General features: G+C 28.7%; 1 protein-coding gene across 2 annotated transcripts in view; it reads right to left on the minus strand.

The window, feature by feature from the left end:
- The window catches only part of LOC129619363 (protein cornichon), a 21,175-nt gene extending 1,156 nt beyond the window's left edge, over positions 1-20,019 (minus strand). Inside the window, exons 1-4 of one of the 2 annotated variants that reach the window (XM_055534605.1) lie at positions 19,801-20,017; positions 19,618-19,730; positions 19,422-19,565; positions 9,084-9,392 (exon numbers count right to left, since the gene is read on the minus strand). In XM_055534605.1, coding sequence (XP_055390580.1) covers positions 9,365-9,392; positions 19,422-19,565; positions 19,618-19,730; positions 19,801-19,950 — 435 coding nt within the window. In that variant the 5' untranslated portion in view covers positions 19,951-20,017 and the 3' untranslated portion in view covers positions 9,084-9,364. Of the gene's footprint in view, positions 1-9,083; positions 9,393-19,421; positions 19,566-19,617; positions 19,731-19,800 lie in introns of those variants that run through there. The other variant, XM_055534606.1, reaches the window with a different exon arrangement.
- Between the last annotated feature and the right edge of the window lie 1,570 nt (positions 20,020-21,589).

Here is a 21,589-nt window from a genome sequence, read left to right on the forward strand (position 1 = left end):
ATTATACCTGACTTAATCTAATTTTCTACATGACTTAATTTAATTTTTCTTTGTTTTTTTTTATTATTTACAAATTAAAATTATAACGGTTTTAATAAGATACAAAAGGACGTAAAAACCACTTCAAGTTCCATAAACTAGACTGGATGGTGACCATATTATCGATAAAAACACTAGCTTAAAATATCATAAATCCAATGTTAGAAATCCTAAAAAACTGCAAGATAACAAAAACCACACGATTAAATCCAAAAAGAGAATCAGAAAATATAAACGATAAATTCCAAATTATTAAATTTGATTTTACAAAAAAAAACTCACGAGAATTCAATGTTTCCCTTTTATGCTATCATGCTTGTAGTTATAATGCTCGTAATTGTGATACCAAAGGTCACAGCTCGAAATTCAGAAATACAGAACTTGAATAATAATAATGGTTATGCGAGCAATAAACTAAAAGACATTAACTTCATAACCATTTACAACAAGGTACTCTACATAATTAATATAACCGAGTGCGAAATCTCAAGAAACATGATACGTGAGAACCTTGAACCCTACAGACACATGAACCCTCTAAAGCCGGTATTTATGCTCATAATTTCCGACTTTTAGAATCAAAACTTAAAACATTAAAACCCCATAAAAGAAATCAAAGAAATCGTGGAGGTATTACAAACGCTTTCGGCGCCTGATTCAAATTTTTTGTAGAGAAAATGGGCATCCAATACTCGAAAGGAATACATAAAAAATTAGAATTCCTTAACTCGCAATAGAAAACAATTAAACAAATTCATATTAAAAATAAAATAGTACAACAAACTAATAATATAACAGAGTACATTAACACACAACAACGACGCATAATATTAAAGAATTCATGACCAACGAGACATCAAAAAGGGTTCAAAGTATTGAAAATTAATTATCGAACATACTTATATCAAATAAACTACGACATAAATTTACTGCGAGAACACATAAATAGCATCGAACACATAATCCTCACCAGTAGCCTCGGTATACCGTCTAAAAACTTACTTACAGACCAGGAATTCTATAATATCTCTAGTTTGGAAACATAAGCAAACATTAAGTAACAATAGCCAGTTTCGAAAATGAAATAGTAATATTTTTATTAATTCCAAATTTTTTGAAGAAAACATGTTCTAAGGTTTTAATAAAAAATTTAAAAATAGATAAATTTAATAAAACTTTAGCTACAGACATAAAATATGTAACTTTAGACAAAAAAATATTAACGTATATTTTAACAATGTAACTGGCAACCATAAGCAAAATCTTATGGAAATAAATTCATTATTTATATGTACAGATTATATACTTAAATTAAAAGAAACTAATTGTAATTTGAAAAACTACGAAAGCACCAAACTTGCTGAAATAAAAAATGGGCTAATTGTATCCAAAAAATTTCTCCAACTATTTCAAATCATAATTGTAACAATATTGACAATAATATGACATTATCAGGTACAAAATTAATTAAATTCGAAAATTGTTTGATAAATATTTATAACCAAACTTTTAAAAATCAAGAATTAATTGTTAAGGACCATATAATGTTACCAAACTATTGTATGCATAAAAATTAAAGAAAATATGAACATCACTAAAATAAGTTTTAAGAAAAAACATTTAGAAAATAATGTAAACAAATAGAAGAAATTAACGAAAAAACTAATACTCACATATCGATAAGTAAGTATATTTATAATACATTTATTAAAGCATTATAAATCACGCATTAATATTAACGTTGCTTCGTCAGAGCCTCAGGCCAAGGGGGGTGGTATTACATATGATAACGTCCATATAATTTAAAATAATTTGTTCTTATTCGCAAGAACCCCCATTTAAAATATTTTTAAGTTTAAATAGTAAAAGAACATTACATAAATAATAATTTTTCCTCTTAAAAAAATAAAACTGCATTTCGCAAGGTTAAATAGTTAACATAAGTACATAAGGCACACAACGTACAAATAAAAACTTTTGCATACGCTTGCACTTTTTCCTAGAGTTGTTCCTTCTATCCAAAATATTTTCAATTTCGTTCATAAGTAGAATAAAATGTAATAATCCTTTTAATGTTTCCAATTGTTATTTCGATCGGTAATATATGACTAACAATTAAGAACATTATGAAATTTAAATAAGGAATGTGAATCATTCTTTGCTATATTATATAGAACTGCTAAATTAAAATTGTAATTATAAGATATAAATCAATTTCCTGTTTTAAATAACAAATCTCAATTGTTATAAAAATTTCGACGAATAAGCCATTTTATCGTAGAAAATTAGAAATCGAGTTCGATTAAGTTTGATAATACAGGAAATAGATTTAAATAGAGCAAATTGCAACAAAGGCAGTTCCCGATTCAACTTAATATAGTACATACCTGATTAACTAATTATAGTAACATTGTTAAACAGTTACCGCCGAACCGCGTAGAGTTAAGTATGCTCGGAAGTGTGTAATAAGTAAAGAAAACAAAAATAAAAACAAGTAAAAACGTTTCAGTCGGTATAAACCGATTGAATTATACCCTGCACCTTTCGTTATTGTGTAGCAATTACTCGAACCTGTGAAATCATTCTATAGAACTTCACGGATATATCTGACCTATAATTGGACACATGACTGCCAAGTTTCATGAATTTGACTTTATTATTTTTCCCAATATAAAAAATTTGATGTTAGAGTTGTATGGCAGCCACCCGAACCGGTGCAGCTATCCCATTATAATTTTTAGAGTATATGTAGAATATTATTGGACACATGTATACAAAATTTTATATTTATAGCTTCATTAGTTTTTGAAATATTTAATATAAACTCTTTGAGTTGTATGGCAGCCACCCGAACCTGTCAAGCAATTCCTCTAAAACTTCAGAAATATATCTAATCTATAATCGGACACATAACTGCCAAGTTTCATAAATCTGACTTTATCATTTTTCCAAATATTATGAATAAGCTTTTAGACTTGTATGGGAGCTACTAGAACCTGTCAAGCATTCCCACCAAAACTTTAGAAATATGTCTGACATATAATTGGACACACAACTGCCAAGTCTCATGAATCTGACTTTATTATTTTTCCACATATTTAAAATAAGCTTTTAGACTTGTATGGGAGCTACTCGAACCTGTCAAGCAATTCCACCAAAACTTCAGAAATATATCTGACCTATAGCTCGACAAACAACTGCCAAGTTTCATGAAACTGACTTTATTATTTTTCCAAATATTTCAAATTAGCCTCTGGAGTTGTACGGCAGGTACCCGAACCTGTCAAGCAATTCCTCTAAAACTTCAGAAATATATTTGACCTATAATTGGACACATGACTGCCAAGTTTCATGGATCTGACTTTATTATTTTTCCCAATATAAAAAATTTGCTGTTGGAGTTGTATGGCAGCCACTCGAACCGGTGCAGCTATCCCATTATAATTTTTAGACCATATGTAGAATATAATTGGACACATGTATACAAAATTTTATATTTATAGCTTTATTAGTTTTTGAAATATTTAAAATAAACTCTTGGAGTTGTATGGCAGCTACCCGAACCCGTTGTCCGAATTAGTCCAATAGCAATAGCGTTCGTCCTTGGCACAAAAGAAAAAACTTGTGAAAGTTTGGTGTCGATTGCATTATTCGTTTTTGAGTTAACGTGCGATTGGACGGACGGACGGACGGACGGACGGACGGACGGACATGTCTCAATCGACGCAGAATTTTACGCTGAGCAAGAATATATATACACTTTGTCAAGAAATGCTTTTCACACTGAAAAAATTGTTAATTTTCATGAAATATTTGTAATTTAAAGTCTTTAAAAGCGAATTTTTAATTTTTTTTCAATTAATATATGTATGTATTTTTATTAAATAATTTCAAATTCATAACATAATTTTTTTTTTTAATTCAGTGCTTTAAACCAAAAAAATAACAATAACAACAAAAACAAGCCTAAAATTAAATTGTCAAACAAAGCTTTTCACAAAATAAATACTTTTTTTTCATTTAATTTTATTTAGGTAACTTGAGGCTAATATGGCGTATGACCACCATTTGCAGCAATCACAGCCTGTAGTCTTCGATTCATGGATGCAATTAACTTGGGAATGTCATATTCTTGGGGTATTTTCGACCATTCTTCTTTAATAAATTTTTTTAAGTCCGCACTGTTGGACTTCTTTGCCCCACTTTTCGTTTGAGAAGCGTCCATAAGTTTTCTATCGGGTTCAAATCCGGACCTTGGGGAGGGGTATCGATCACTTTGGGACAGTTGTACAGTAACCAGCTCCTCACCAAATACGACTTATGCTTCGTTTCGTTATCTTGATAAAACTTATAACGGCCCTGAAGCTCAAAGCTGTTAACGCTGTCAATCAAATGGACCTTCAATATGTCTAAATATGATTCAGCGGTCATTGTGTTGTCAATAAAATGTAGTGACCCAACGCCCTGACTTGAAATACATGCCCAAACCATAACGGACAATTTGCCAAATTTTACAGTAGGCGTAATATTTTTGTTTGAAAGAGCTTGTAAAGGCTTTCTCCAAACTCTATTTGGTCCATTATTGCAATATAGCATAATTTTGACTTCGTCACAAAATATTACGTAATTCCAATATTCCTGTGGCCCAGATACATTTTCCTGAGCGAATTTTAGTCGTTTTTCAATATTGCTCTTAGAAAGAAGTGGTTTTTTTCTTGCAATTCTTGAAGAAAAACCATTTTCTTTCAGGGTTTTTCTTATTGTTTCATGGCTGACAGTAAATCCGTATTTATTTTGCATCCCCGAAGCCAAAAATCTAATCGAGTTTCTTGGGTTATTCTCTATTTCTTTCACTAATTGTCTTTCTATTCTAGGGGTTATTTTTCTTTTTCTGCCTGTCGACTTACTTTGCTCCAGCCTTCCTTCTTTTTCAGCACGATTTATTATATTGTAAATCGTTCTTATATTTATTTGGGACATTTCTGACGATTCGCTTGCAGTTGTGCCCTGGTAATAATTATAATAAACTAATTGAACGACGTTTTCGTTAATCCATTTACCCGGCATTTTGATAAAAATATTAATGTTTTACTTTTCAGCTTCCAACTTTTTCTAATTGAAAATTTCAGTCCAACAAGCTGCACTTGATATTGATAAAACATTAAGTAACAGAAATTTAAGTGTTTGGGACATTAAGACGCCTATTTGTTTTATTTTTTCTCACGAAAAAGTATTAAACGAATTTGTGAAAAGCATTGTTTGACAATTTAATTTTAGACTTGTTTTTTTTTTTATTGTTATTTTTTTGGTTTAAAGCACTGAATTAAAAAAAAAAATTATGTTATGAATTTAAAATTATTTAATAAAAATATATTAATTGAAAAAAAATTAAAAATTCGCATTTAAAGACTTTAAATTACAAATATTTCATGAAAAGTAACAATTTTTTTCAGTGTGAAAAGCATTTCTTGACAAAGTATATATGTCCATACCGCAGATGACTCCTTCAAGTAGTTACAAACTCCATACCAAAGTTAATATACCCTTCACGAAGTGCAGGGTATAAAAAAGTGTTTTATTTTATAACACCAGTATTGCGGATCATTTAATTGCTAACACCGTGGTAACAGAAACAAGCTTGATGAAATATTAATTTCAGTTACAAATGCAATGGATAAACTTGTTTAAACGATCCCAAATCCAATTAAGTTTGCAATCACATTAGAAAAAAATCGGACGAGCAATTATTTATTAAAGTAAATAAACAGTTAATTAAAGAAAACAAGGTAATTTTTTAGTAGATATATCTTAAACATATAAACAAATATGTATATTAAACAAGTAAAAACGTTTCAGTCGGTATAAACTGATTGAATTATATCCTGCACCTTTCGTTGTTGTATAGCAATTACTCAAACCTGTGAAACCATTCTATAGAAACTTCACGGATATGTCTGATCTATAATTGAACACACAACTGTCAAGTTTCATGAATCTGACTTTTTTATTTTTCCAAATACTTAAAATAACCTTTTGGACTTGTGTGGAAACTAGTCGAACCTGTCAAGTAATTTAACCAAAACTTCAGAAATATACATGACCTATAACTGGACACACAACTGCCAAGTTTCATGAATCTGAATCTTCACAAAGTGCAGGGTATAAAAAGTATGTTATATAGATATGTAAATGTTTAAGTATATAATTACATATTATATGTATATATTTAAAATTCATACAAAAAAGCGTGAATATTTTATTCTTCTACTTTTCAGTCTTTTAGATGGAAAATTTGTACTTTTCAGTTTTTTTAGAAAAATTTATTGAAAATTACAAAAAAAATTACATGAAAATATTCAGGTAGGTACAAAAACCAAATAGTAAACTTATTTTTGACTTGCTTCAAGAGTTGGTTTTTAATGAACTACAAAATAAAAAATTCCTTTAAAAAAAAGATAATAAAATATTTTGTGTGCGTTTATCAGTTATGTCAAATTAAGCGGGTCATGCAGCCGCATGCAATTCGCAGTTCTAGATTCTGCGGTCCACTACGATTTTGAAAATTGTGAAATTTAATTCTAATAATTTTGTTACAAATATTGATTTAGATCAGTAAAAAGTGTTGAAACCAGAGTGAAGGTTTGTCACACATCCAAAAACCAAACTAATGCAAGTATATGGGAAAAATACTCAACTGTATGTAAAATGTAACCACGACCGAATTTTCACGAGAGTTTGTTTTGAGAAGTGGATAGCGAATGTTCTATAAATAAAATACTTATGTACATATATATTTGAACCAGTTTTCTTATATTTGTAAACAGTAGCCCAGTTAAGTAAATTCGAAATTTTCCGAATATTCTAATTGAAATAAATTACCATTAAAAACCGAATTTGAAAGATTTTTAGATTTTAATAGATGTCAAAATTAATTTAACCTATTCTTTTTCTATTTTGTGTTAAAATTGAAACATTTGATTCAAATTTACAATTGAAATGGAAATGCTGTACGAGTCTGTATTAAAACAAAAATTTAGAGAAGTGTAAATTACAAAATTTTATAATTATTTATTAATATTAATATTAATTATTTATTATTAAACAATTAAGCGTGCCTTAGCAAAGTTCGGAAGCACATAATTGTGAGAACATTTGTTTTCGATATTAAATAATAATAAAACGGCTGAAAAATCAAGATTAACAGATCAACATGTTCAATCAATATTTAAAATATTAAAAATTACAATTGTCTATAAATTCAACCAAATTGAAATCAACTAAATCGAAGATTTAGTAACAGAAAAAACATTGCTAATTTTTTTTTTAAAAGTGATTTTATATTTTTTTGGCATGACTGTATTATTTTTGTTTTATATTTTTTTATGTTGATAATAAAAATCAAAATTTGAGTATAATTTAGTAGTTTAAGTTTTTTTATTGTGCAGCCCGAAGCAATGTGCGGAAACCATAAAATGGCCCGTGATGATGAGTTTGGCATACCTGGCGTACATTAATACAAAATAAATCACCGTAAATCACCGTAAACTAATAAGAAAAATGCACTACCCTGATTAGTATAAGGCCACTGCGTATGGAGAGCAGCTCTAATTTTCCTTTTTTGTTTTCCCCGTCCTTTTGGACCTGAATATACCCAAAAAGAATTAAATATAAATATATTTTGGACTCCAATTTTTTTTTTTGATATTATGCAAAAAAATTGCGAAAAAAGGAAATTTTCGTTCAAAATAAGTTTTCTTAAAAATATGAGCTCTGAATTTTATAGAAATTCAACCGATACAGCTTTTTTCCTTGCTATTTAAAAGAGTACTGAGTTAAAAGACGAAAACAAATTCAAAATAAAATTTAAATTGAAAAATTTTCTTAGGCAAATTCACGAAATTCTAAACATATTTTCCTTTGCTACAAAAGTCTACTAAAAACATTTGTATATTGAGCCTTATTCTAGTTGTCGCGTCACTTACGTGACATTTGTCGTTGTCCCTGCCACATCATTTGAAATGTGGTATTCTGGTTGTCGAGTGACGTGAGTGCGAGAAATAATCGAAAATGAAACGTTTCAAGTGAAATTGATACATTTTAAAAAGAAATTTCGGCGAGTAAAGTTCAAACAATAAAAATTTTCAGTGTATATATTTATATTTTTAAATAATAAAAAATGTCATTTGCATTATGGTTTACGAATTCATCTCATTCCGGTAGTGATGATTTTAAAAAAAAACAACAATTAAGGATCGAAAATTTAAGATTAGCGACAGCTCTAATCCATTGGATTTGCCAAATTTTCTAGTAAATTAGTTGCAAACATTTTATTTTATTCACAGATTTATAAACTACTACAGACTTCCAAAGGAGGTCTTTGAATATTTACTGAATATATTCGAGGGAAAAACATGTACCCGTAAAAGGCGTGCCCTGTCATGAAATTTCCAATTCTTCAAATTTATAAATACTTTCACGCTAAAAACAAAAATTAAATTATATATTTTATGACTTGATTTAAAATTAATTTTTTTATGATTTTGTTAAATTCTTTTGTTTTAACTATGTAGCATTTTTGGTGTATCCTTCTTTCTTGTCACTTGTAAATACTTTTCGACAAAAAACGTCGTTTCACTACGACATATCTCGCATCAGAACGACAACTGGAATATGGCTGAAACACATTTTCCCGCTATTCCCCGACGATTGTCACTTCGATCGCCGCTTAGAATATCAAATTCAAGTCGTAACGACTATTGTCGCTCTACTTCGACAACTATTCAATTAAGAACTACAAGAGAAAATCTCAATATGAGAGCTTTATAAAAATCTCAAAGGGAAAATCTCATATCTAATGCTGATAGAATTCTGCCATAATAAAATAATATTTCCAGATTTAAGAAGATCACCAAATCGAAAAAGAAATTTCCAACAAAAAAATTAAATTTTGATATCATAGAATGAGACCAAACAGAAGTTTTCCCCAATTCCTCTTAACATATTTTGTGAAGTAATTGAAAGTAATGTATTCCAAAGTACAAACTTGGACTTCCATTTGATAAACCAAATTTATTTATTAATAATAATTAAATGACATTTTTATTTTATGTGAAGACGACATTTTCTACTGCACTGATTTCTTTCATAATTATAAATGATGTCTTTGAAAATCTTTCTTAATCATGTTTTACATGAATATCATTTTTCATTCATTAATATAATTTTATCAATATATAAAAATTTCCATTATCTTTTTATAAAGATAAAATTCGTAAAAACTCAAAAATATGGTTTGTCTAATTGCTTCTAATGGACTTTTCCTCTTTTACACTGATATTAAAGAGTACACCATCCTGAAAGTAGAATAAAAAAAATTTAGCTTAAATATTTAACTCTTCTTTTAAAAATTTATTATTTCTTTACTAAAACAAAATAACTTTGAAATAATTTTTCGTTCTTCACCTAGTTATCAAAACTTTTTAAATCTAAACTTAAACTTTTTAAATTTATGGTAACAAAAAAAAAATCTGATGTGGTCAGCACATAACCGACCGCATTGTGTATTGTCTAGTTAAATGAAAGTGTTACAGAATATTATAAAAAGTCTGTTAAATACTTCTTTCCAATTTTTAGGACATTAGTAAGCTTACAGTTAACATACTTAGAAAAATGTAAATTTGGCTCTTAGTAGAGTTTCGCTTTGTGCTACCCGAATTCCCTGAAATGCTCGCCAGTTAGTTTCGGTAACAACCAGAACTCAAATATCAAATTTCAAGAAATTCCATCAATTTGTTCTATGGATATGGTGAAAAATGTAAAATCGGCCCGCAAATCAGTTTTCGAGCCCTGATCTTTCCAAAAAAGTTATATGTTCATTGCTTTAATATGAGGAATTCATATATTAAATTTCAATGAAATCGGTTGATTATTTCTCTTTATATACACAAAAATGTATATTTGGCCCGTAGTAAACGCCCAGTTGCTGATGCCTGATTTCTTCCAAAATTTAGGAATTTTTGCGTATGATCGAGCAAAGCTTATATATGAAATTTCAAGTAAATCGGTTGAATACTTTCTTCAAAATGGTGAAAAATGTAAAATCGGCCCGCAAATCCGTTTTCGAGCCCTGATCTTTCCAAAAAAATTTATATGTTCATTGTCTTAATACGAGGAGTTCATATATTAAATTTCAATTAAATCGGTTGATTATTTCTCTTTATATACACAAAAATGTATATTTGGCCCGTAGTAAACGTCTAGTTGCCGATGCCTGATTTCTTCCAAAACATACGAATTTTTGCGGACGGTCGAGCTGAGCTTATATATAAAATTTCAAGTAAATCGGTTAAAAATTTTCTTCAAAATGTTCAAAAATGTAAAACAGGCCCGCTAAAAATTGCAGTTCCCGAGGCCTGATATATACCAAAAGTTGATCGATCCGTGCCATGGTGGAAACAAACTTACATATAAAATTTCATCAAAATCGGTTCAGCCGAACTTGAGATACACGCGTGCACACACAGACCGACAGACCGACAGGTTACTAAAAATAGTTTATTTAGACTTCCCTACTATGGAGAAGTACGTTCCCACCGAAAACTCGATATGCAAAATTTGTTGCCATCACATAACCTACCTATTGTTTACACAATACGGTCGGTAAAAATTATTAAAAAGTTTGAAGATTGAAACGAAACCGTAAAATTTTTGCTTTAAATGCCAATCGTGTTCTACAATCCAAAATACAACATGAAAAAAATATATACATATGTAGATATACATAATTGAAAAAAAGTTTTCAATACTACGGTCATTTCAACATAACTTTTACTAGTTCACTAATGGCAAGATTTACTTTTTTCTTCATTCTTAAAACTTAAGCATTCTGTGATGTAGCACACAATGACTTAAAAGCTGTGTAAGAGCTCAACGAGCTTAACTGTTCTATTGTTCTATAAATTATGTATAGTAAAAATACTTTGAACTCAAAATTATATTGCTGCATATTCAGAAATAATTAATGAAATCCAAAACAAATAAAATTGAACAATATACTAAATAACGTATGGCTACAGGCAATACAAATTAAAACAAACGAGAACTGATCAAATATAAATAAAATGCCAATAAAGTCCAATCTTTCAATTTTCTTATTTAGTTAGATTTTTAATTTGGTCACTTTTATTTGTATTTGTATTGCATTTTATTTATATTTGATCAGTTGCCTATAGCCATACGTTATTTAGTATACTGTTCAATTTTATTTTTATTGGATTTCATTTATACTTCTTGTCTCGTTTTATACAATACTTTTATTTGCATTGTATATTATATTGGTAAGGCAACCGATGCCGTCACTTTTATTTATTTAGAATAAATTTCATTTACTTCATCTCTCATTCGTTTTTATTTGTATTGGATTTAGTATATCGTTCAATTTTACTTGTATTTATAATAGCAAATGATTCGGTCACTTTTGTGTGTATAGAATTTCATTTATTTTACTTCTCATTTGCTTTTATTAATATTCCATACAGGAGTATATCGTACGTTTTTATTGGTATTGGATTTAATATATCATTCAAATTTACTTGTATTATATTTATATTGGCAACTGATTCGGTGACTTTTGTGTGTAGCATACCATTTATTTTACTTCTCATTTGCTTTTATCAATATTGCATATAAGAGTATATCCTTCGTTTTTATGAGTATTGGTTTTAGTATGTCGTTCAATTTTACTTGTATTGTATTTATATTAGCAACTGATTCGGACACTTTCATTTGTATAAAATTTCATTTATTTTACTTTTCATTTGCTTTTATCAATATTCCATATCAAATTGGAAGCTCCCTGTATGAAATAAAAATAAGGAAGCCTTGAACTGGGCTAATGGATAAATATAAGACCATATGTCTTATATTTATCCATAAAAAATTTAAAAACGGATAAAAATTATTATCGCTTTTTTATTTTAAGTAAAAAAAAAAACTAAAAAAAATTAATTATAATTAATTTATTTTACGTTTTAATAAGTTAACTTATAATTAAAAAATAATTATAAGTTGACATTATAAAGAATTAGGGATTGAAGTAAAATATTAAAGTAGGGTAGGATTTCAGTTTCTTTCGAGTATTAAAAATAAAGATAGTTACAAATATTTATATTCTATAAATTTCTTGTGAGGAATATTAAATTTAAACTCAAATGGTTTAAAATCTTGTTTCCTCAAATTTAAGAAATTACTTATAATTTAATAAATTTTAAGTAAGTTTCAAATTTTTCTCTACGTTTTAAACTTTTTGGTTTATATAAGTAGAGACATTTTGTGGTTCAAAACCCATTACATATTCTTTTCAAAATTAACCATAAATACGAATAGGCATATAATTATGGCTACATGCAATTATATATACAAAAGGGCAGTGAACGAAATGAACGATTGAACGAAATTTTATAATCGGTCAGTGAAAAAAAGTAGTTCGTTCAGAACGAATCACTGAAATGAAGAATATTGCCCATGAATGCATGAAAATGACAGCAGTGACACCAACAGGCTAAATTAGAACCCGTCAAACAAGAGAAGTAATTGATGATAGCCTTGTTAAAATACAACAGAAATCTGAAAAAAGGAAATTACCAATAAAACAACAATATAATACGAAAAAGGATGATTTATCTAAATGTTGTAACTGATGTGTTATAACAATACTAAACTCTGTTGTCAAGGGTTTAGTACTCATAGAACACTACAAAATTGAAAGCAAATTAGAAACAAATTTATAAAAGCAAAAAGCTGGCTGCAGAAGTAAACGATTTTGTCGACCAATTAAACATAATATAATTATAAAACAATAAGTTGAATGGAACTGGAAGCTCCATATCATCTGAGAGGGTCTTCAATACGATAGACCGAAATGCTCTATGACGTTTCTTAAGAAATAAAGGAATTGCTCTAATAATAATAAGCATAACAATGACTTTATATGAGATACTGTTTAGAAATAAACTAACGAACACTAATAAATTTTTTTTTTCATTAAGTGATATTGCAACTAAGAAAATAATTCCTAAATAGCAAATTTTTTGTCACAATATGAGGGTTATGGGTGTATCATCCACTGATGAATTCTCTGTACATTGTATTTGTCTAGCCGATGAGTTCAAGTGGTCTGACCTTTTTTAGTCATCTATGTACTCGATCAACAACCAAAAGTTGCAGTATCTCGGGGTTGTTATGTCATGCTGGCGTAATCTTGATTGATGATTGATTGCATACTTCTTTATTTCATCTTTGACTGTCGGCACGTTTAGATCTCGATATAGAGTATCATTACTTACGTACTATGCTGCATTTACAATGACTCGGAGGACCTTGTTTTGGAAAGTTTGGATAATTTTGAAATTGGATTCTCTGATGCAGCCCTACAGCTGTATACCGTAAGTCTAAACAGGCTTAACAACCTGATTGTAGAGCAGTAGTTTGTTTTGTGTATTAAGCTCAGAATGTCTTCCAAGAATCCAATACATGTTTCTCAATTTAATGTTCAGCTCAGTTTTTTTTTTAACATGCTCTTTCCACTTTAATTTAGTATCCAGTGTCATACCAAGGTATGGACTGGCTTCGTTGGCGTACGAAATTGTTGCCCCATTAAGTATGACACCAATTGGATCGCCCCTCCTGTTGGTGTAGTTTACGTGTACTGATTTAGCTTCGTTGAGTTTGAACCTTCCTTTTTCCGTCCAAGTAGACACTTCTTTCAATAAGACTTGCAATTTATTCGCAGCTTCTTCAACAGTTTTACCGGTTTCATTTTCATTCCCTGGACACACCAGCCCTTAAATTTTTAAAGATGAGGTCCTCTTCCTCAAATTTTACGCTGAATATTCTGTCAGACAGGCAGGACTAATATTTTTGAAAATAAGCCCGGCAGAAACTCCTTTATTTTGAAGTTGAGGCCCTCGTGACAAACCCTGGTGAACGCCTGGGTCACGTCTAAGACAGTTGAGCAATATTCTTTGTTTTTAAGCGCATTTTCAATGAAGTTCGTTAGCCTGTGTAATTGGTCGATAGTGAAATGCCTAGACCGAAACCCAAATTGACGGCCGTGGATGAGACCTCTATTTTCTATTATTGGTTTTAGGCGATTCAATAAAACTCTTTCAAGCAGCTTCGACAACACCGGTAGGAGTGATATAGGTCTATACGACTCCATCTCATTGCCAGGTTTTCCAGGCTTGGGTACCATGATTATTTCTGCGACTTTCCACTAAGTTGGGACATGATTAAGCCTCAGCGACGCATTAAATAGAAAAAGCAGCTTTTTTACAGCAATTTCTGGCAGCCTTTTCGCTATTTCAGCTGTTATCAAGTCGTGGCCTTGTTATTTTTTAAGAGCTTGATTTCAGCCTTCAGTTCAGTAATTTTAATTTTCAGGGCCAATTCTATATTCTCGAGATAATCTGCAAAGTTGTTCGCCTTTTCTGCATCGCTTACTATCCAGGAACCATCATCCTTCCTAATATGGGGCACTTGATACTTAGATCTTTTAATATTTTTAACAGCTTCCCGCAAGGAGTAATTGTGGTCCTTGCCAGCCGATAAGTTTTCTAAATACTTGGCTATAGATGCATTTTCTATTTCTTTTAGAAGTTTCTTTAGTTTATTCCCCAGAAACCGCGAAATTTGCGATACTTTGCGTCCTCTCCTTTTTCAGCGATCAGGTTACTTACTTTTAGAGTACACATCACATTTTCTTCCGAGTAGCTACTTCAGGCTGTGCCGTGTACATTTGTTATGAATAGATCAAACTCCCAAGTATGTTTTTAAATAAGCCCCATTTGGTTATCCGCTTGGTTAGTTTGCAAATGTCACTTTTGAGTATCACTGCTTCCGAGAACGTTAATATAACTGGAGAGTGATCAGAGTTTAAATCGTAACTTTCGGTTATATATGTATAATTGTCCGAAATTCCTCTAGTTATGAAAAAGTCCAATAGGTCTGGAATTCCGTTTCTGTCTGTTGGCCAATAGATTGGCTTTTTGGTGGAGTGAAAATTACAACCGATTTCAGCTGCTGCTTCGTCAATAGCCCTAACTTTCGAAGTCGTGAATCTGGACCCCCAGAAAGTGTTTTCTGCATTGAAGCGGTCATCGATCAGGAAGTCTTTACCCACATGATCAAGCACTGATTCATAATCAGCTACGTTTAAATTGTAGCGTGCGGGACAGTAAATGGAAGAAATCACTAATTCCTTATTTTTAACGTTGACGTTGATGCTTAATATTACTTTTGATAAAGATTGATGAGCCGCCTTTAGCTTTATCAAGATCTATTCCACTGTAGCACTTATAACCATTAATTTTTCGGTTACTTTCTTTGATAAAATGGGTTTCTGTAACCAAGAAATAACCTAACGAACGGACACTAATAAATAGTTCGAAAAATTTCATATAACTAATTATAAGAAAAGGTAAAGAGGCTAGAGCAAAATGGTGCAGAAGTTGGTTTTCGAATAAATGCGAACAAAAAAAGTGATTAGGGACAGACGCATACAACATTTTAATTCATTTTTATAATTACTTTCTCACACATTTCTATAATATTAAAAATATTTCATATTTCTTTTGATGTCCTTATATTATAAGTGCCAATATTCAATTTTTTTGACGAAATATTACGAATTTTTTTACGTAAAAAAGAGTTTAATATTTTAAAAAATCTCAGGATATTATACACATTTTTTAAAAAGCTTACTATTTAAACTCTGTTGCACGGAAAAGAAAGAAAGGTAGGAGGAAAGAAAAAATGAAAATTTTTCAAATTCATATTTCAGTAGGGTTTAAATGTTAATGAAGAAGGATGTATGATTTTTCATGTACATTTTGTACATGAAAAATCATACATACATAATAAGGTACGTTGAGTAGTATCGGCTAACAAAAATGTTAATAAAACTACATGTTTTACATTTCAACAATTTGAGTTATCTCATTTTGGTTATCTATACGTATAGAATTGTTTCAAATAATTTCAATTAGTTTTTAAGTTACTAAAAATAAAGATGTATGTACGAGTAACTACTTCCAATCAATTTTTTTTTAAATAATTATTTTCAAACTATTTCAAACATATTATTCAGTGCTTCAAAAATTTTGTGCTCTTCTTTCATATTTTATTAGCTGGTAAACAAGAGCAATCTCTTTTTAAAATGGCCGTGTGTATAAATCTTAATTGTAAACGCAAACGGACAAAAATTTGAGTATCTAGTAGCTGTCATTTTGCAATTTGAACTTTTGAGTCATTTGCTAAAGTACTATTTATTTCAAAAATAAAAAAAATATTCAAATCCGGTCATAAAAATATATTATTGTCTTCTCCAAAACCTTTTAAATATTTTTTTTATTTGGGTAATATATTAACTTTTTAAAATTTTTCTCAAATAAAAATAGAGGTAAAATTTAGAAGTGTATATAAAATTTGTATTGGTAAAATAATATTTAATTGTATTTTGGATATTATTTTCTTATTCCTTCTTCAAATTTTTCTTTACTATGTATTCATATCAATATTTAATAATTATACTTTCATTTTCATATTTTCATTTATATTTTCAACTTGACACTGCAGTTACTTCCCATATCATGAGTTAACCTACCCTAAGAAAAAAAAGCTGTAGTTCACTTCAAAATAATGAAATGCTTTCAGTACCATATAAAATGTTGAAGGAGAAGGCTGTGCTTGTTGTTTTAAGCTTTTTTGTATGTATTTTAAGAATTTTAAAATAATTGTGAATGAAAATATTAACATATTAAATTGATATTTTGAACATATTTTTGGAATTTTACCTGCTTTTTAATAAGTGTGAGTTTATTTTAATATTTCTTCTCAAAAAATTCACTTCGATTTAAAAAAAAAACCATATAAAACAAGGTCGTGCTTTGAAGTTTCTCTCTTAGCATTGGGACATGTTAGATATAAAAACATTATAGACTTTTATGAATTAAGAAACATATGTATTTTGTAAATAAAAACTAATGTCATATATATCTGCAAGGCCACCAAGCTAAGAGAGTAACTCAAGAATAAATTACAAATGTATATGGACTTGAAATGGAAGGGGCATCGGAAACTATTTGTATGAAACAAATTGATTAATATTTTTAGCTTCACTGATTCTGCATATTTTTTTTAATATAACTAAATTTAGCTTAACTAATTTATAAACTCATACTTCTAAAACCTTATGGCTTTTCAAACTATACTAAATAAAGTAAGTCACAAAGAATAATAAAAAATTTTACAAAATAAAATATTTCAATTAAAATACTTCGGAAACATAAAACATTATGAATTGTTTTTGTAATTTTTTCCGATTGCAAAATTTCAGAAAATAATTTTAGCTTGATGACCTTTATTTTTCTAATTTTTAAATTGTACTTTTCAGTTTTTTTGATGAGAAATTTCTACTTTTCAGTTTTAAAAGAAAATATAACGAAAAATACAAAACAGTAATATTACAAATTCTGACTTGAACCATCTTTTTAAAAAAAAACTGAAAAATAGCAATTTCCTTAAAAAATAATAATAAGCGTTTTTATATGTCACAACCGCGACATTACGAAAAATCAAAGCCTGGACCCTGCTTTTTTGTGAATATATTTGTTAAAATTGCATACATATGAATTTTTGGCGAAATGACATTTCTGAAGAAGCATTTTTTTCTTTGTAGTTTTCTTTTGGAAAAATGATTGTTGCCTATTTTATTTTGGAATTTTCTATACGAAAAGTTGACTAAACCTAAAAATTTTAATATTAAAATGAAATTTGGAGTTTTCTTAGCAACATATTACAAATCCAAATTTTAACTCAAAATTGTAAGAATAATTTTGATTAAATATATTTTCGAGTTTTTTCCGGATTCTTTTGTAACGCTATATCAGATATGTATCTGATAGAATTGAGAGCAAAAAATGATAATACACTGAAAAAAAATTTAGTGTTATATTTTTTAAGTCCAGACAACTTAAAATAAAGTTAAACAAAATTTAGAATTTAATTTAAGAATTTTAGATTTTAATTTAGAATTTAAGTTTGATATCATATTATTTTATATGTATGTATAATCAATAAAAGTATATATTGTGGGAGACATATCGTACATAATTAGCAAACTTGTTATTATCACATGTACATTTTCTTAAATTTGAAAAAATACACAAAAATCAACTTAATACTTCTATACTAAGTATACTATTTACTGAAATCTTAAAAAAATTAACAAAGCCTGGAAGGTTTTCTTTAAATCAATTTTTTTAATGTTTTATTAACACAAAACTTAAAGAATGTGAGCACTAATAAAATAGAAGATTGAATTTTAACTTTTTCAATGCTGGTCTAACCAATGGTTTGTAAAGTAGTAGTTTTCCCTTAGGAAGTGAGAATACGCTTTTTCTAAAAACATTATGGAGCCGTACATAATAATCGATTTCGAGGGTTGATGGCTTCAGTTAAGAAAAACAATTAAATTTTTGATGGGCGTTTATCGTAAGGTTTCAGCTCTTATAGAAATTTGGGAAAGCTAGTTTCAGAAATATGTACATATACCTATACTGCGAAAATTACAATTTTACCAGAGACGATAACTTTGAGATTTTAGATAACAGTACGCAACAGATTTAGATATTAAGAACGTAGAAGTGTGAAGAAGCGTACGAACGGACACTAATAAGCACTATTGAAAATTGCCAAAAAGAAAATGGCAATAAATGAAAGACAAAATAATCAACAACATTGGCATCAAAATTATCAACATCATTTTTAATATTGTTAAGTTTTTTTTAACTATAATAAACGCCAAAAAACTTATGATTTAGAAAGTGTCCAAACATGTCAAAATGATATTGTAAGCGTATCACGTCGGTATAGCATCAGTAACTTTTTTTGCATCAACATTTGTTGTTCCTATTATTGTATTGATGCATTTTCGTACGTGACTTTCACATCGATGCTGCATCGATTACTTTCCGATTATACCCGAAATCACAAAACTTCACAATTACAATGCTAAACTTCAAATTCTATATAATATGTATTACTTAAATCATTATCCGTGTTCAAATCTTAAACCATTATATTGATTAGTAGCCAAATAAATTATTCAAATAGCTTTTCAAAACTCGTTCAGCAATTTTTATTTTATTCTGTGTGGTTCAAATAGCAAAATTGACTTTAAATCTTAATACCAAAAATTTCCAAATCTGTTTAAAAATTTTCAAACCTAAACAAATTAAAATGATATCTTTTTGTGTTTTAAACATTTAAAATTACGTTCAAGTTCGACATTAATATTAAAGATTTTCATAAAATGCAAAGCTTACCCATATATGTAGTAGAAAAATGAAAGTAAATAAACTCCCAATTTAATCCAACCTTCTCTCATATTTTTTGATAAATTATCAGCATTCATTATGTTGGTTGGATCATACAATCCAGGACAACTCATTATTGGTCGATTAGTATACCTTAAAATTTTTATTAGAACTCAAAAACTTTAATAAATAAAGCATAGCCTACCTCCAAATATGATAACCAATCAAAGGTATATTTATGCACAATGAAAACCATTCTCCAGCAAACAGGAATAATAAATTGAAACCTATATGCAGCACGTACTCAGGAAGAACCAGCTTAAACAATTAACATTTCAACAATTAAATTTTAATACCGCTATTGATAAACAAAATAATTTTTCATTACCGGATTCAGGGAATTACACTGGTCTATTGGATTTTTGTAATCTGTTTTAAGTTCATCAAATGCGATTACGTGAAATATTGCAAAAAATATTAGGAAGGCATCAGCAATTAATGCTACAATGTAAGAAAATGCCGCAAAATTAAAAGCCATATTTAAAAATGTTTAAATTAACCCATGCATCAAATTTAATCTATTTAAATTTTATATTGAAGTTGTCATAACTCAGCTGTTTTGATATCGATATTTAAATGGAACTTATCGATATTCTAATATCGAACTTATCGATTTTCGAAAATTTCTAAGTCGTGGATCTAATAATAGGCTCTGTGGTATAAGAAAGTTTTCAAAAACTTTTTAAAACTTGAAAAAACTTTAAAAATGACGATTTTCACATTGTTTAAAATTTTTTCAAGTTTTGTAAAGCAAAATTTTGTGTTTTAAAAACTTTTGAAATCTTATAAAAGTCGAAACATACTATGATTTATTAATTCCGCAACTATGATGTTGTATTAGTAAAATTCATAATTTAATAAGTGCAATAGGCACAATCCTATAAATATATATGTTCTTGTTATTGTGTGTTTCAATAGTAGATTGTATGTAGCGATCAATGTAAACAAAACAAATACTTAGTAATCATGTGAATTACAGTATAAGCAATGTAGAGAACATTTCGTCGGCAATTTCTTCATGCCTCTGTAGCTCAGTTGGTAGAGCATCCGCCTAGAAAGCGGTAGGTCACTGGTTCGAGTCCAGTTCGAGGAGAAAAATTTTTTTAATGAATTTTTCTGCCTTTAGCTCGTTCCTTTGATTACGTCATTCATCTGTTCTGCAATTGCATGAAGAAATTTCCATTAAGATAAATCGAAACACACGTTTTTCTTGCCTATGTCAGAAGTTTAATTTTTCAAAAAAAAAAATTTCAATAATTTTTTTTCGAACTTTTCAATTAAAAATAAAATAAAATAGACAAAATGGACTCAACAATAGTTTTTTCTGAGTTTCGCTTTTTCATAATCCTTTGCATAACATTTATTTTATTATATTTGAAAAATATTTTAAAATTTAATCGTTTGTCGCCTACTTCTAAAGTTTTTAAAAGTTTGAGATACCTTTCCGTTGAGATATTTTTGTCATTTTGCGAGAAATTACACCATTGTTTCTCCTTTCAAAGTTTTTTCAAGTTTTATATCAGACAGACCTAACCCATGGATAGCTGGCTAAAAATAATTTTTTGAAGTTAAGTTGCCACTAAAACACTATAATTTTTATAAACAAGGTTGTGTAATAAAACACACTCATTATATTTTAAATTTTTTTGATTACGGTAACATTAGAGCACAATTGTCTTGGAAATACGAAACATCACAAAGTGATAAGACATACGTGCTTTAACCGAATTGTTGTTGCGATTATTTCCTATTTAGCAAACGGAACAAACAATTAGTTACCATTAAGAAATTATTTTTGCGTATACCTGCACAATTTCGAGTTATCTGTATTTGATGTTAAATATTTTTAAAATATTTGTATAATTAGTGTATTAAGACGTATGTAAAGTTTACAAAGAAGAATCAAAATTGAAACATGTATAAAGCAATATATTTGAACTGCAAAAAATGTGAAATAGTATTTAAAAAAAATTTTTTATTGTTTTTAAATTTATTTCCACTTTTCACTTTCATTATTTAGCATATATATACATGTATATATTTCTTGAAGAAGTTTAATTTTTTCAGAAAAATTTGTTCGTAATATTCGCAAAAAAAAAATCTAAAATTTTTCATTA

This window comes from Condylostylus longicornis, unplaced genomic scaffold (genome assembly GCF_029603195.1).
Source record: "Condylostylus longicornis isolate FDR11 unplaced genomic scaffold, ASM2960319v2 ptg000012l, whole genome shotgun sequence".
Classification (NCBI taxonomy): Eukaryota; Metazoa; Arthropoda; class Insecta; order Diptera; family Dolichopodidae; genus Condylostylus; species Condylostylus longicornis.